Source organism: Trichomycterus rosablanca, chromosome 3, assembly GCF_030014385.1.
Source record: "Trichomycterus rosablanca isolate fTriRos1 chromosome 3, fTriRos1.hap1, whole genome shotgun sequence".
In the NCBI taxonomy this organism is placed as follows: domain Eukaryota; kingdom Metazoa; phylum Chordata; class Actinopteri; order Siluriformes; family Trichomycteridae; genus Trichomycterus; species Trichomycterus rosablanca.
In genome coordinates this window covers 49,731,303-49,745,659 of record NC_085990.1, presented here as the reverse complement: position 1 = coordinate 49,745,659, position 14,357 = coordinate 49,731,303, and the positions used below count along the sequence as shown (strand labels likewise).

General features: G+C 40.6%; 1 protein-coding gene across 1 annotated transcript; it reads right to left on the bottom strand.

Annotated features, from left to right (window-relative positions):
- Positions 1–1,391: 1,391 nt before the first annotated feature.
- Positions 1,392–13,720, bottom strand: LOC134310581 (metalloreductase STEAP2-like). Its single transcript, XM_062992207.1, has 5 exons — positions 13,670–13,720; positions 10,066–10,594; positions 9,427–9,954; positions 3,851–4,015; positions 1,392–1,676 (listed from the first exon to the last, which is right to left on the bottom strand). The coding sequence occupies exons 2-5, from the start codon at positions 10,555–10,557 to the stop codon at positions 1,392–1,394; spliced, it is 1,470 nt and encodes a 489-aa protein (XP_062848277.1). The 5' UTR covers positions 10,558–10,594; positions 13,670–13,720.
- Positions 13,721–14,357: the final 637 nt, after the last annotated feature.

Genomic DNA, 14,357 nt, shown 5'->3' with positions numbered 1-14,357 from the left:
GAATGTCCGGTCTGATTGTTTAAAATTCCCTCAAGAAGCGCATCAACACCAGTAGTTCAGTAATTGTCCACTAGCCGGTGTGTGTCTCCCTGTTTACATGAGTGAGAGGTTTATTTTGTCAGGAGGCTCGCTGTGTTCTCGCCTTTTTCTCTGTGTTTTATGCTTCATTTTTACTAGTTCTAGTGCTTAGTTCTGCACCAGCGCTGCTCCAGTAGTCACCAGCAGGGCTTCAGACCTAGAATAATAGATCCTCTGAGTCCCCACTATACCATCACCACACAAGGTCAATGAACTTTCTCCCCAGTAGTACAGTACACCAATTGTACATGACCTATTTACATATCTGTTTACATTGTTTATTTTACTGTTTATGTGCATGTAATATGTGCATGTTTATCACTTTTGTGGACCTTAGTGCTGTGTTTTCGTATAGTCTCGCACCCCCTGAAAAAAAATACCTCGCTGTTTCGGACAATCGCGTTTTACGGACCAAACCTTTCCCCCTTTTAGTCCATTAAATCGAGGTTCCACTGTACTCCATTATATTATATCTAGATATTCAAATACTTTTGGCAATGTCGCTTAAATTTAATAAATTACATTGGCTTTAGGAAACAAACCCCACTCACTGATTCAAAGCCACCTCACGCACCAATCAGATGATTTGAAGTACACCAACGAGACATAACATTATGACCACTGACAGGTGAAGTGAATAACACTGATTATCTCTTCACCACGGCACCTGTTAGTGGGGGGGATATATTAGGCAGCAAGTGAACATTTTATCCTCAAAGTTGATGTTATAATCAGGAAAAATGAACAAGCGTAAGGATTTGAGTGAGTTTGACGAGGGCCAAATAGTGATGGCTAGACGACTGGGTCAGAGCATCTCCAAAACTGCAGCTCTTGTGGGGTGTTCCCGGTCTGCAGTGGTCAGTATCTATCAAAAGTGGTCCAAGGAAGGAACAGTGGTAAACCGGTGACAGGGTCATGGGCGATGCACGTGGGGAGCTAAGGCTAGCCCGTGTGGTCTGATCCAACAGACGAGCTACTGTAGCTCAAATTGCTGAAGATGTTAATGCTGGTTCTGATAGAAAGGTGTCAGAATACACAGAGCATCACAGTTTGTTGTGTACGGAGCAGCAAAAGATGGGCCAACACAATATTAGGAAGGTGGTCATAATATTATGCCTCATTGGTGTATTTAAGGACACAGATCCGAAGAAAGACTCATGTGACTCTTAAGATGCTTGAGAATCACATGAGATGTTGAACTGTAAGCGTCTCTGTGATTTAACAACATACAGCACCCTCTGCTGGTCAGAACAGTAACACAGAGGTAAAAATAGGTCTGGACAATGCAGTGTAGTGATGAGGCTGACATGTAGCTACATGATGGTGACTCTCTCTGGAGAAACATGAGCCGCATGTCTCTCATGATCACCGTGATGCTGGCTGTTTTCGCAGCCTCTGCGGATTTTCTTCAGCTTCCAGGCCATGCAGGGCAGCATTAGGATGGCTTTTCCCATGATCACGGTGACGGGCAGCGCCACAGCCACCACGTAGCTGGGTGGCATGTAAAAATGGTAGGACTCCAGCTCAAAGCCTCGCTTCCAGCCGAACAGCAGGGCGTGGAGTGTGGCGATAAGCAGGGCGACATATCCAAGAGTGGACTGTAATGGTAGAAACCCAGAGCCTGTTAGTAATGTCAGAGTAAAATCACATCCATATTTATGATTTATCTTTTAAAATAGTTGTCAACACACACCGATCAGCCATAACATTAAAACCACCTCCTTGTTTCTACACTCACTGTCCATTTTATCAGCTCCACTTACCATATACTGTAGAAGCACTTTGTAGTCCTACAATTACTGACTGTAGTCCATCTGTTTCTCTGCATACTTTGTTAGCCCCCTTTAACCCTGTTCTTCAATGGTCAGGACCCCCACATGACCACCACAGAGCAGGTATTATTTAGGTGGTGGATCATTCTCAGCACTGCAGTGACACTGACATGGTGGTGGTGTGTTAGTGTGTGTTGTGCTGGTATGAGTGGATAAGACACAGCAGTGCTGCTGGAGTTTTTAAACACCTCACTGTCACTGCTGGACCGAGAATAGTCCAACCAAAAATATCCAGCCAACAGCGCCCCATGGGCAGCGTCCTGTGACCCCTGATGAAGGTCTAGAAGATGACCAACTCAAACAGCAGCAATAGATGAGCGATCGTCTCTGACTTTACATCTACAAGGTGGACCAACTAGGTAGGAGTGTCTAATAGAGTGGACAGTGAGTGGACACGGTATTTAAAAACTCCATCAGCGCTGCTGTGTCTGATCCACTCATACCAGCACAACACACACTAACACACCACCACCATGTCAGTGTCACTGCAGTGCTGAGAATGATCCACCACCCAAATAAAACCTGCTCTGTGGGGGTCCTGACCATTGAAGAACAGGGTGGAAGCAGGCTAAAAAAGTATGTAGAGAAATAGATGGACTACAGTCAGTAATTGTAGAACTACAAAGTGCTTCTATATGGTAAGTGGAGCTGATAAAATGGACAGTGAGTGTAGAAACAAGGAGGTGGTTTTAATGTTATAGCTGATCAGTGTATCTAAGCTATACCTTAGATACTTTCTACTAAAGCTTCATTTGTCATGTGTACTTACTGTAGAGTCTACTGTACTAGAGATTTGTCAAAGATAAAGACAAGCAGGATGTATTTAATAAAATAATGTATGTAGTAAAGTGCAATACTTTTACATTAATGGTCTTATTACTGGGTCAAAACATTAATATTAACTATTATAGATTAAATACATTAGCCACTCAATGATAAATGCTTAATTATACGATATTTATACAATATATAAAATTCTTCCTTCGCATATCCCAGCACATTTAAAAGCTGGGCTCAGAGTCAGCCATTGTACAGCACCCCTGAAGCACAAAGGGTTAAGGGTCTTGCTCAAGGGCCCAACAGTGGCTGCATGGTAGAGCTGGGATTCTCATTCAATCTTTCGAGGAATTCGACCTTTCATTTGACATCCCAAAGCTCTACCCACTAGGCCAGGGGTGTCAAACTCATTTTCCCGGAGGGCCACATATACATTTTGGTGGCCCTCAAAGGGCCGATTGTAACGAATCCTGCTGTGATTGCAGTCTTGGACAATTTGTTGTTTTTCCTGGAGGCTAAATTCTGTGTTTGGTGTGAAAATGCCAAATTTATACTGTATATTTATAATATATATCTACATTTATATTGTACTCCTTTACCACAGACACGGCCTCATAACAAGGGATGTACTGATTTCTCTTCCTGAAGCACAAACTTGTTTTCACTTTCCATCTTTCATTAAATGTCCTTAATTTTCTCTTCTTGTACATTTTGGGATTATTTGTAAATATTTCTCAACATCACTTGTTGGAAAACTGCCTGAGTTAAATGCTGATGTGGAAACACTGCCATCTAGTGGCGGGATGCGGTCCCAAAATCGGCATGCATTGTGGGAGATGCAGTTTATGTACGATTTTACTTGAGTTTGACACCCCTGCACTAGGCTATCACTGTCCCTAATCATGATAAACCAATACCATACTTACAGTTACAAGTTACAATCACAAGATGTGAATAAAATCTGGTAATAGTTATGATGGTAAAAGCTTTTCCACTGTGTTAAAACCCTACTTAACAAAACTGGGTTGGCACCCTGTCTAATTATTTCTCATACTGTAAAAAGTGCTTACTAAGGATAAACAAATGATTTCCTGCAGCTACTAGTGGATTCTGTACATGTAAACACGCTCGGTATGTCTCAGACCATGGTAAAGCTCTCTGACCTGGATGAAGCTGAATTCTCTCCAGTTGAGGGTGCTGCTCACTGAAGGAATAGAGGTGACAGCCAGCAGGGAGAGAAGACCCAAACTCATAATGCCGAAGGACACGTACATCTCCACTCTCCATACCTCCTCTTCATTCCAGGAGTTTTCTATATCAGCATGGACCTGGACAGAATGAAAACGAGAACATACGTTTAATGTCTTATTCAAACCAAAGTTACTGAAGTTGCAAATGAAGCATTTACAGTACTTATGATTCTTTTATTAACCTTTCACAATCTGCGGAACTCCCTACATATTTGTCTATAGGCCTTTCTACAGACCCGCAACAAAGTGTGTCCTCCCTGTAGCTGTTTATAGACTGCTCTTTGGTAATTTGGACCCCCACATGACCACATCAGAGCAGGAATTATTTGGGTGGTGGATCATTCTCAGCACTGCAGTGACACTGACATGGTGGTGGTGTGTTGTGCTGGTATGAGTGGATCAGACACAGCAGCGCTGCTGGAGGTTTTAAATACCGTGTCCACTCACTGTCCACTCTATTAGACACTCCTACCTAGTTGGTTCACCTTGTAGATGTAAAGTCAGAGACGATCCCTCATCTATTGCTGCTGTTTGAGTTGGTCATCTTCTAGACCTTCATTAGTGGTCACAGGACGCTGCCCACAGGGTGCTATTGGCTGAATATTTTTGGTTGGTGGACTATTAAACTCCATCAGCGCTGCTGTGTCTGATCCACTCATACCAGCACAACACACACTAACACACCACCACCATGTCAGTGTCACTGCAGTGCTGAGAATGATCCACCAAGTAATACCTGCTCTGTAGTGGTCCTGTGGGGGTAAAGAACTATGAAGAACAGCATGAAAGTGGGTAACAAAGCATGTAGAGAAACAGATGGACTACAGTCAGTAATTGTAGAACTACAAAGTGCTTCTACATGGTAAGTGGAGCTGATATAATGGACAGTGTGTGTAGAAACAAGGAGGTGGTTTTAATGTTATGGCTGATCAGTGTATAATATATGAATACAATGAAGACTATACACTGATGGTTACTTTAAGCTCTACAGACTCAAACTGAGAATGTTTTGATTTCGAGTCCTGAGGAGATCTGAGGACAAACGTCTGACGAGGCATCACGCTGAGCAAAGTCAAAGTGACGGAGTTCAGAAAAACAAAACATTTCTTTTCTTTCGTATGATGGTATAAAAACATGCCTTTCATTTTTGTACAGAAATGCACACATACTGCATTCATACACAGTGGGCTTCAAACAAGAGCCAAGGTATATTTTGCATAGAAAGTAAAAAATGAAGTCAAAACTTTTGCACACCGTACGTCGTGTGGGGTCAAAAGTTTCTAACTAAAAATTTAGGATATATAATTTAAAACATTAATAAAAAAAAACCTATAACACTGAAACAAAAGTATTTTTAGTATAGTACTGTTCCCACTATCCAACACGACAGTTTACAATGAAATATAATGAGTAAAATCTTTCAGAAATCCTTTTTTCCTGCATTGTTTGGTGACTCCAGATCCCATCTATGCTTTTATTATTTATTTTCCATAAGAAATTTATAATAATGTGGTTAAAATCCATTTATAGTCACGTCCCCAAGTTTTCACTCAGTCCTGTTACCCTGACATATTCATCCTTCTGAAAAATGTGGAAATATTCTACAAGTGACTTTGAGAAGATTAATCTCAACGTACATTCCTGTTACCTACATTTTTTCTTAGTTGTTATTTGCTTATTTTAAAAATATTTTTTGTGATAAATCACTAGACGGTGCTCAGTGTTCTCCTGCTTTTAGCATGAACTTCATGCTGCCATATTTCATGTATTTACTAGTTCTATGTTAAAAACTCAGTCCTGTTACTCATCAATAGGGCTGCCGTGATTGGTCGACCTCAATATTTTAAGTCGATGCATCATTTTTAAAACTATGTTTATAAATAGGGCTGGGTATCGCCACTAATTTCCTGGATCGATTCGATTCCGATTCACAAGGTCCCGATTCGATTCGATCTTCGATTTTCGATTCGATTTTCGATTCGATTTTCGATTCGATTTTCGATTCAATTTCGATTCAATTTCGATTCAATTTCGATTCAATTTCGATTCAATTTCGATTCAATTTCGATTCAACACATTTAGGCATATTTGAGTTACATTAACAGGTTTTGTTTAAATATGTAAAGATGTTCAGAGAACGAAGGTGATAATTGTACAAAGAACACTCATTATTACAAATATTTGTGTATTTTGTTTACATAAATAATTAATCCAAAACAGAAAACAGTAACATTCATTTTTTATTATTATTTTATATGTCTGACACGCTACAACATTGTAAATGTAATGTAAACATACACCTGGCTGTTGAACAGCTTATACCAAGTTTACACGACACGACTTTCTGATTAACACCTGGTCACTGTAATGTTCACACTACACGACTGATGGGCGATGGGGGGTTTTACACTACACCATCTATCACCAGGGGGAATCACAGGCGAGCTTCTCTGCTCTCCAAAACTACGTTCTGTCACGAAAACACACGTGAGAAGTGATGAAAGGTTTAATGATACCACGTCCAAACATGCACATCAACAAGTAGCGAGCGATCAAAGTTTGTGCGCTGATTAAATAAATGAATCTGAGTGGATTTGGCAACATGAGCAGCATGAATCGTTCTGTAGTGAGTTGGAGGTTGATAAATATTTTGTTTTGTAGAGAACGATCAGGTCAGAAATACTGTAAAACTCGCGTGTGCTGATGTATTCTGATAGAAACTATATTGCGCTCCACCACCTGTTTACAACCTCTCCTCTGTGTTTCCCCTCGCTGTTTCACACATTGATTGAGAGCCGAGTTTTGATCGCAGAGCGAACACCGAGTTCCTCCCGAATCCAGCACCGACCCGTCGCAGAGCGAAAATCAGTGCAAAAAGTTGTGTAGTGGTCATAACTTGAGCTTCTGCCATGCTGAACTGATGTGCAGGTCAGATATCGTTACATGAAAAAACACTGGCTGGTCACGCGAAATTAAAGGGGGTAACAGATTTCCGTGTGCACCGTAAAAAGGGGCGTATTTAAAAGATCGATCTCGCGTTTATATGAATCGATATCGGATTGTTCAAATAAAGATCGATTCGAATCGAAAAATCGATTTTATAAACCCACCCCTATTTATAAATGATCCTTTTTCATTTCTACAACTTCTCCGTTCATATAACCGTTCATATGATTCCCTCAGCACTACTTGCTGCGTGCATGACCTAAGTCGTATTTGGTCCAGTCACTGGTTGGCAGCATTAAGCGCAGTCTTAAAAAATGCCATCTGCAGCAGTCAGAGGCCAATTGTAGAGCTTCCAAAGAAAAGCTCAAAGTTTTCCAAGACCCAAATCATCAAAAGTTTGATGATACTTAAAACTGGCACAAAAGTAAAATGTGGTTTGTACACTGTGCAAAGCTTTGATGGTACCACAGCAGCACTAGGGCGATGTTGCACGTCTATATTGTTTCATTACGCTTCTTAATCACGGAGATCTTGGAATACCGTATTCCTTAGCAAGTTCAGTTAGACCGCCGTGCACTTTGCTGCATTGGGCTCGCGATTTTTGCGGTTGTTGTGGTGCTCAAAGCGCAAAAAGCTTTTCATGTGAAACACTTACCACTGTGTTTACATGGCTTACAATGTGAAGTAAGTTTTAAGTGATTGAGTAGGTTAGAATCTGGGCTCATTCTGTTGTTACCGTACGTTGGACTTAATAAGACGTGGCTATATCTAACTATTTTATTTCTGCTATTAGTTTGAGCACTTTGCTTTGTGTACAGAATGCCATAAACATGTGCTGCACTTTGTTTAATATGGAGCACTTGAGAATTTGACAATATGGACATAAACCCTGTTTACATTAAGTTTTGTGCCATATTATTATGTCATACAGTTTGTTGTTTTTAAAAAAATGAAGCTTAAAAGAGATTTTGAATACAATTTTTTGGAGGAAAATCAATTGTTTAGACCAGTGGTTCTCAAACTTTTTAGACCGAGTACCACCCATTATCAAACCAAAAGTTCCAAGTACCACCTATGTTTCTCATCACAGAACCACATATGGCACACATTATTTAGGTGTGTATGTGTATATATTAGTGATGGGAATTATGGCTTCTTGAAGGGATCTTTTGGCTCGGTTCCTTTTAAAGAGGCGTTCAAAAAAACGGCTCTTCGTTCTTTGAGAGGCGCTACTAGGTAAACTATAAGACACCCCCGATATTAATATCAAATTTTGCTACCTTGCCTTAAATGTATTCCTAATTCAAACAACACTTAAACGAGAAAAAAAAGATTTATTTTTGAAAGGAAAAAAAACTACAGGGAAAAGACACACTGTGGTTGCATTGCATTAAGTTTCAGAAAAATCCTGTGACTGTGTTTGTTTCTGCTTTAAAACATAAGCACAATGAAATAACCAGATTTAACACAATTAAACAAGTGTATAGTTTATTTCTCAATTATTTATCATTATACTACTAGCTCTGTGTGTGTGTGTATGAGTATGCATGAGTGCGAGTGTGTGTTTATGTGTGTGGTGTTAGTGTATGTGAATGTAAGTTTGTGTGTGTGTGTGTGTGTGTGTGTTGCTCACTCTCCGTGATACTGAAAGTGTTTTCAGATTTGAATATCGACAATAAACAGCTTTTATTACGAGTTACGATTAATTCCCTCTACTGATGCGAAGCTTAATGGGTTGATTACAGCCAATAAGAACTGTGCAGAAATAAAGACTCGGTTCCTTTTGTTCATTTCAAAGATGCGTTCAATAGAATCGGATCATTCGCGAGCGACCCATCACTAGTATATATGCAGTTACCACTGAGCATGTGAGTGAGAGGGGTGCGCCTGTTTAGCGGAGCAGCCTTGTGATGTCAGGAACGAGATCAGTGAGATTCAAACGCAGATCTGGCTCTGACAAAAGTGAGAGAGCTACTGATAACTTTACTGATAACTTTACTGATAACGTTTCGGAAATTTAGAGATGGAAACCGCAATCGTGAAGTATAGACGTAATAAAGTACGGTGTCTGCATAGCCCCGAATATTTCTAAAAACACCTTCATTTGAATTAAACTGATTTTATTAAAACAGAATCATAAGAACTTTGAAACAGATTTTATTAGTAATTTACACATTTTGTTTCATTTTTTTTTCATAATTATTCAATTATTTATTTTTTCGGTGCATGTAATTACTTTTCCAAGATTATCTGGCGTACCACCTCGTGCTGCTTCACGTACCACCAGTGGTACGCGTACCACAGTTTGAGAACCACTGGTTTAGACTAATCGGTAAAATAGTCTATAGACTAATTGATAGAAAAATAGTCAGTAGTGGCAGCCCTACTCATAAACAGCTCATCCTCCACTTAGAAACCTTGTAAAAATTAAACAAAGGTGCCTGCGATTGACCAAAACACATTCTGAGTAGTTAAGTGTGTGTGTTATAGTATAATTTCATCGGTGGAATGGCCTATAAGTTCTAAATTAATAAAGTACTGACCTGTTGGTAGGCCATGTTGAGCAGCAGATATCTCTCAGACCTCCTCATGGGCAGACAGAGGCTGTAGAGGACATGGATGCAGCCGAAGAAGAAGCTGAGTAGACCCAGCTGTTTGCGACTCTGCAGCCAGCCCTGCAGCCAGTGTGGAAAATGTCTAAATTTTGTCCCGTAATAGATCTGGTGTGCTGCAGCGAGCTGCCCTGCTAGATAAACCAGAGCCAGAAGGGTTATCGCGACCATCGGCAGCGTCCTGTTCACCATCTCTATCGGGATCTTATAAAACAAGCTCTGCCTGTTCTTCACGTATGGATGAATGATGTCCCGAACGAAAGAGTAGGCAAAGAAAAAGATAGAGAGGGCAACGGCGGTCAGAACGGGACCTTTCCAATCGGTGAATAAGCGTAACGGCATGTTCTCTATTTCCTTGGCTAACGAGAGGCTGCCCATATCCACTGGAATGAAACCAAGCTGCCGTGCCAGTTCGATGACCTCCACCCTCGCCTCCACTGAGTTACTGCAGATGTATACCTGTGGCATGGAATGGACATAACATGATTACTTACTTACATATTACCAAAAATGTTTAAATCTTAGCACATAGATCTTGTATCTTAGTTCACCAACTTTCACACGTCTTACCTGTCGACTGGCATCCATCGGTCCTGACTGCATCGCCCAGGCTGAGATTACATTGAATCCTTTCACCACAGTGGAGTCTGTAAAAAGAGAGGCGAGGTACTCCGCGTTCGATTCTGGAAACTGGTTCATTCTCCTGTTGTTGCTCACGTCCACCAAGATCTTGCCTGCCAGCAGGTGCTTAATGTCCCACAGGCAGGAGTAGTGCTCCCTCCGGATAGCCAGGAAAATCATGGAGGCCTTGCCCACCGCATCCTCGTGATGCGTCACGTCCACCACGTGGGGGAAGAACTCGGCCGCCCGCTTGGGATGCCGACTGCCCACCACTACATGGAAGCCGCTACGGAGCAGACGGATGGCCAAGCACTTGGAAAAATCCCCGGAGCCAATGATGGCCACTGCATGTTTGCTGATGCCTTCTTTGGGCCCATTCTTCAATCCGTTAGGCAGGAAGGAACCGGCAGAACTGCTTCCCATCAGTGAGATGGAGTCCATTTTGAGACCTGGAGCGGCTGATGTTGATTCCTGCACACTAAAAAGACATTTAGTTCATGGTGTAACTTTACTGTGAATTACATACTATACATTATTCTTAAAATGGCTAATTACACTGACCCGGCAGAAAAAAAGTATAAAATAAACAGTACAGTACTTTGAATTAGAAAGGTGATGAAATTGATGATGAAACTGTATTATTTGAATCTCTTGATGCATGCTCAATAATCCAGGTACACAAATCCACAAAGTTGAATCAGTTCATGTGGACACAAGTTTGTTGTAGAGATACGTTTCATCACTCATCCAAGTGACTTCTTCAGTCTGAGCTGGTGGTGAAAACCCCAACCTTATATGCAGACGATTTGCATAACGACCGATCACCGCCCACTGCATAACAATGAAACCTGTGATCAGGTCCATATGCAAATCACAATGACCATTAATTACAATGGCCATGTGTGCCTTTCACATATGATTGGGGTATAGCTCCTACTACGGCGTTGTAAGATGGTGAGAGATGTACTCTCAGGCCCCCTCCTGGGTTCAGGGATGGTCGTTCCCTCTTCACATAGATGGCCTCTTTGACTCCCCGTTCAAACCAGCGTTCCTCTGTGTCAAAGATCTGAACATCTTCATCATTAAATGAGTGGCCGCTGGCTTGCAGGTAAGTGTAAACTGGCCAGAAGAGGTCGATCTTCTATGTTGGGCCATCCAGTGGCTGTTTAGTTTCCCCGATGATGTAAAATTTAAATAATTGTATGTCGTGCTGCTTGGTTGTGACTTTGCATAGATTATCAGGTCCACATTTTTTTTTGTCACACAAATAAACCAGCTTGTGTGACACAAATATACCCAAAACTTGAGTGCAGTCATCTGTTACTGTCTGTGGTAAATCCAAATAACCGTCACCCTCTGTGATACACATTATGATGCCTGCATAAAAATGTTTGCCATGTTTTTGTCATAAAATAGACCAAGTAAAGATAATTTTAACAAGATACAAGATATATTTTGGGCTACACTTTAGAGTGTGTTACCTTAAAACAACACAGTACCATAACAGTAAGTAATAAAAAAGAGATATTGTTTAAGTTTGAATTAAATGTATTACAATAATCATTGACTGATCAATCACATCACCATTTTACACCACAATTCCTGCTATTTAAAACTAAAAAAAACATTAAAAAAGACTCTTTTCATAAGTTTAGTCATCTGAATGTTACCCTCAGATAACATCGTACCATTGTTTAACAACCTATAAGAATGAATGTGGTAAAGAGTGTATATTTCAGAAACCCTCATTATCAAAACCCTTTTGGGGGTAACAGGCTCAACTTTATTACAACTAATGTTATCAAAAGTGTTAAGGTTAATTAAACATATATTTTAATTGAAAGGTTAATATAAATGAAAGATAAAGAGGTATTATGATTGCTTTGCTTTTGAACAGTATATAAACCAAAATACACAACACCAAAAACGTCACAGTGGTACTTCATTAAGGTATCTCCATTTAAACCATTTTCCATTACCTAATTATCAAATACAGTGAATAGAATATATCAAATTATGTACATTAAACAATTAAAAATGAAACAATTATTTTAAATAATAAACATATTAATGTGAATCCAATTATTTACACACTGTAATGTGACAGAAAAAGATGCTTTCAGACTAATTTTGTGGAAAAAGATGATGAAGCTGAACCATGTGATGAAGACCGCAAAATTGATTCAAAATAAGTCTCCAGCAAGTTATGTTATAAACACACACTGCTATTGCTTACTTTAGGGCCCTGATTCTTTTTAAAGTACTGCATCCTCACTGATGATATATTGTGTGAGTGTAAAAGGCCAAATGGGTTTGTTACCTTGAGGCAACAATGTACCAATGGGATTAAAGGGTTAGCAACAATCACAAGTAAGATAGTATTCACTTACTCACTCAGTTTCTTAACCGCTTATCCAATTTGGGTCGGGGGGGGTTGCTGGAGCCTATCCCAGCTTTTCAATGGGGGCAAGGCACACTGTAACACCCTGGATGGGACGCTGCAGGTTTTTGGACTGTGGGAGGAAACCGGAGCTCCCGGAGGAAACCCACACGAACACGAGGAAAACATGCAAACTCCGCACAGAAAAGACCCGGACCGCCCCACTTGGGGATCGAACCAGGGCCTTCTTGCTGCGAGGCGACAGTGCTACCCACCGAGCCACCGTGCCGCCCTAAAGATAGTATTTTAAATGATAATATTTATGATATTTATAACAGCCATGATGTTACAGTTAAAATTAAAAGGTAGGTATTTCTTTAGCACTGTCACCTCCCCAGGTGGGGCGGTCCGGGTCCTTTCTGTGTGGAGTCTGCATGGGTTTCCTCCGGGAGCTCCGGTTTCCTCCCACAGACATCAAACTTGCGAACTGATGAATCTTGTGTAAGCAGTAACTACCTGTCCTGTCATAAAAGTAACCAAAGCGTGTTTGTTTGTTTATTAGGATTTTAACGTCATGTTTTACACTTTTGGTTACATTCATGACAGGAACGGTAGTTACTCATTACACAAGATTCATCAGGTCACAAGTTTATATCAAACACAGTCATGGAGAATTTAGTATCTCCAATTCACCTCACTTGCATGTCTTTGGACTGTGGGAGGAAACTGGAGCACCTGGAGGAAACCCACGCGGACACGGGGAGAACATGCAAACTCCACACAGAAAGGACCTGGACCGCCCCACCTGTGGATCGAACCCAGGACCTTCTCGCTGTGAGGCGACAGCGCTACCCACTTAGCCCTAACCAAAGTGTGTAAAACATGATGGTAAAATCCTAATAAATAAACAAATAACATCAATCTATGTTAGTTGTGGATTAATGCATCAATAATAAACACAGTAGGGCCTCAGCAGAACATATTTAGGGCAAAGATGTCCCCTTAAAACAGCATTATAAATAAGCTCTGTAATAAATCACAGGACAAATGTAAAACCATGTTTTATTTATAATTATACTTATAGATTAGATTAATTATATTAATACCAACCTGTGGATTGTACAACAATCGAAGTATTATTGTGCTGTATTAGAAAGCAATACATATACTGACCGTGGATGGCTGGCTGCTATGATATAAACCGGACTGAGTGATGATGTTGTGGATGTAAACACATACAGATGTTGGTGGTCAGTGCTTCTATATGGAAGGTGCGCAGTGGACGCGCTGACCTGCGCCAAAACTACCAATGTCACGCACTGTTACTGAACATACAGGCAATAAAACACAGCAGAGAACCTCATGTACACAGCTCGATCTCATGGTTACATTATGTTAAGCTTAATGTCAGTAGATGATGAGAGTATGACTGTATAAACAGCTGTAATGGTCAGTATCAGTTACCTTTCATCTGAGTCTCCTCTCCGCCGAGATTATACAGATGTCCTCAGTCTGCGCTCATCCCGCCCCCCTGGCTGCGGATTGGCTGCAAGCTGGCCTCTCGGCTGACGGAGCTCCACCAATCAGCATTTGATCAACGGACACTATGGCAACACAGGGTACATTTATAACCGCATACTACTCTACTAAATACTGTAGAATAGTGTGGTATACTACTGTACTAAATATAATAGTGTGGTATACTACCCTACTAAATATAATAGTGTGGTATACTACTCTACTAAATATAATAGTGTGGTATACTACTCTACTAAATATAATAGTGTGGTATACTACTCTACTAAATATAATAGTGTGGTATACTACTGTACTAAATATAATAGTGTGGTATACTACTCTA

Bases quoted from the DNA above. Each gene is read 5' to 3' on its own strand.
- LOC134310581 (XM_062992207.1), bottom strand. From the start codon at position 10,557: ATGGACTCCATCTCACTGATGGGAAGCAGTTCTGCCGGTTCCTTCCTG. The intron at 9,955-10,065 runs GTAAGACGTGTG...TCCATGCCACAG, and splicing joins CGATGGATGCCAGTCGACAG to GTATACATCTGCAGTAACTC. The intron at 1,677-3,850 runs GTCAGAGAGCTT...CTACCATTACAG, and splicing joins GAGAATTCAGCTTCATCCAG to TCCACTCTTGGATATGTCGC.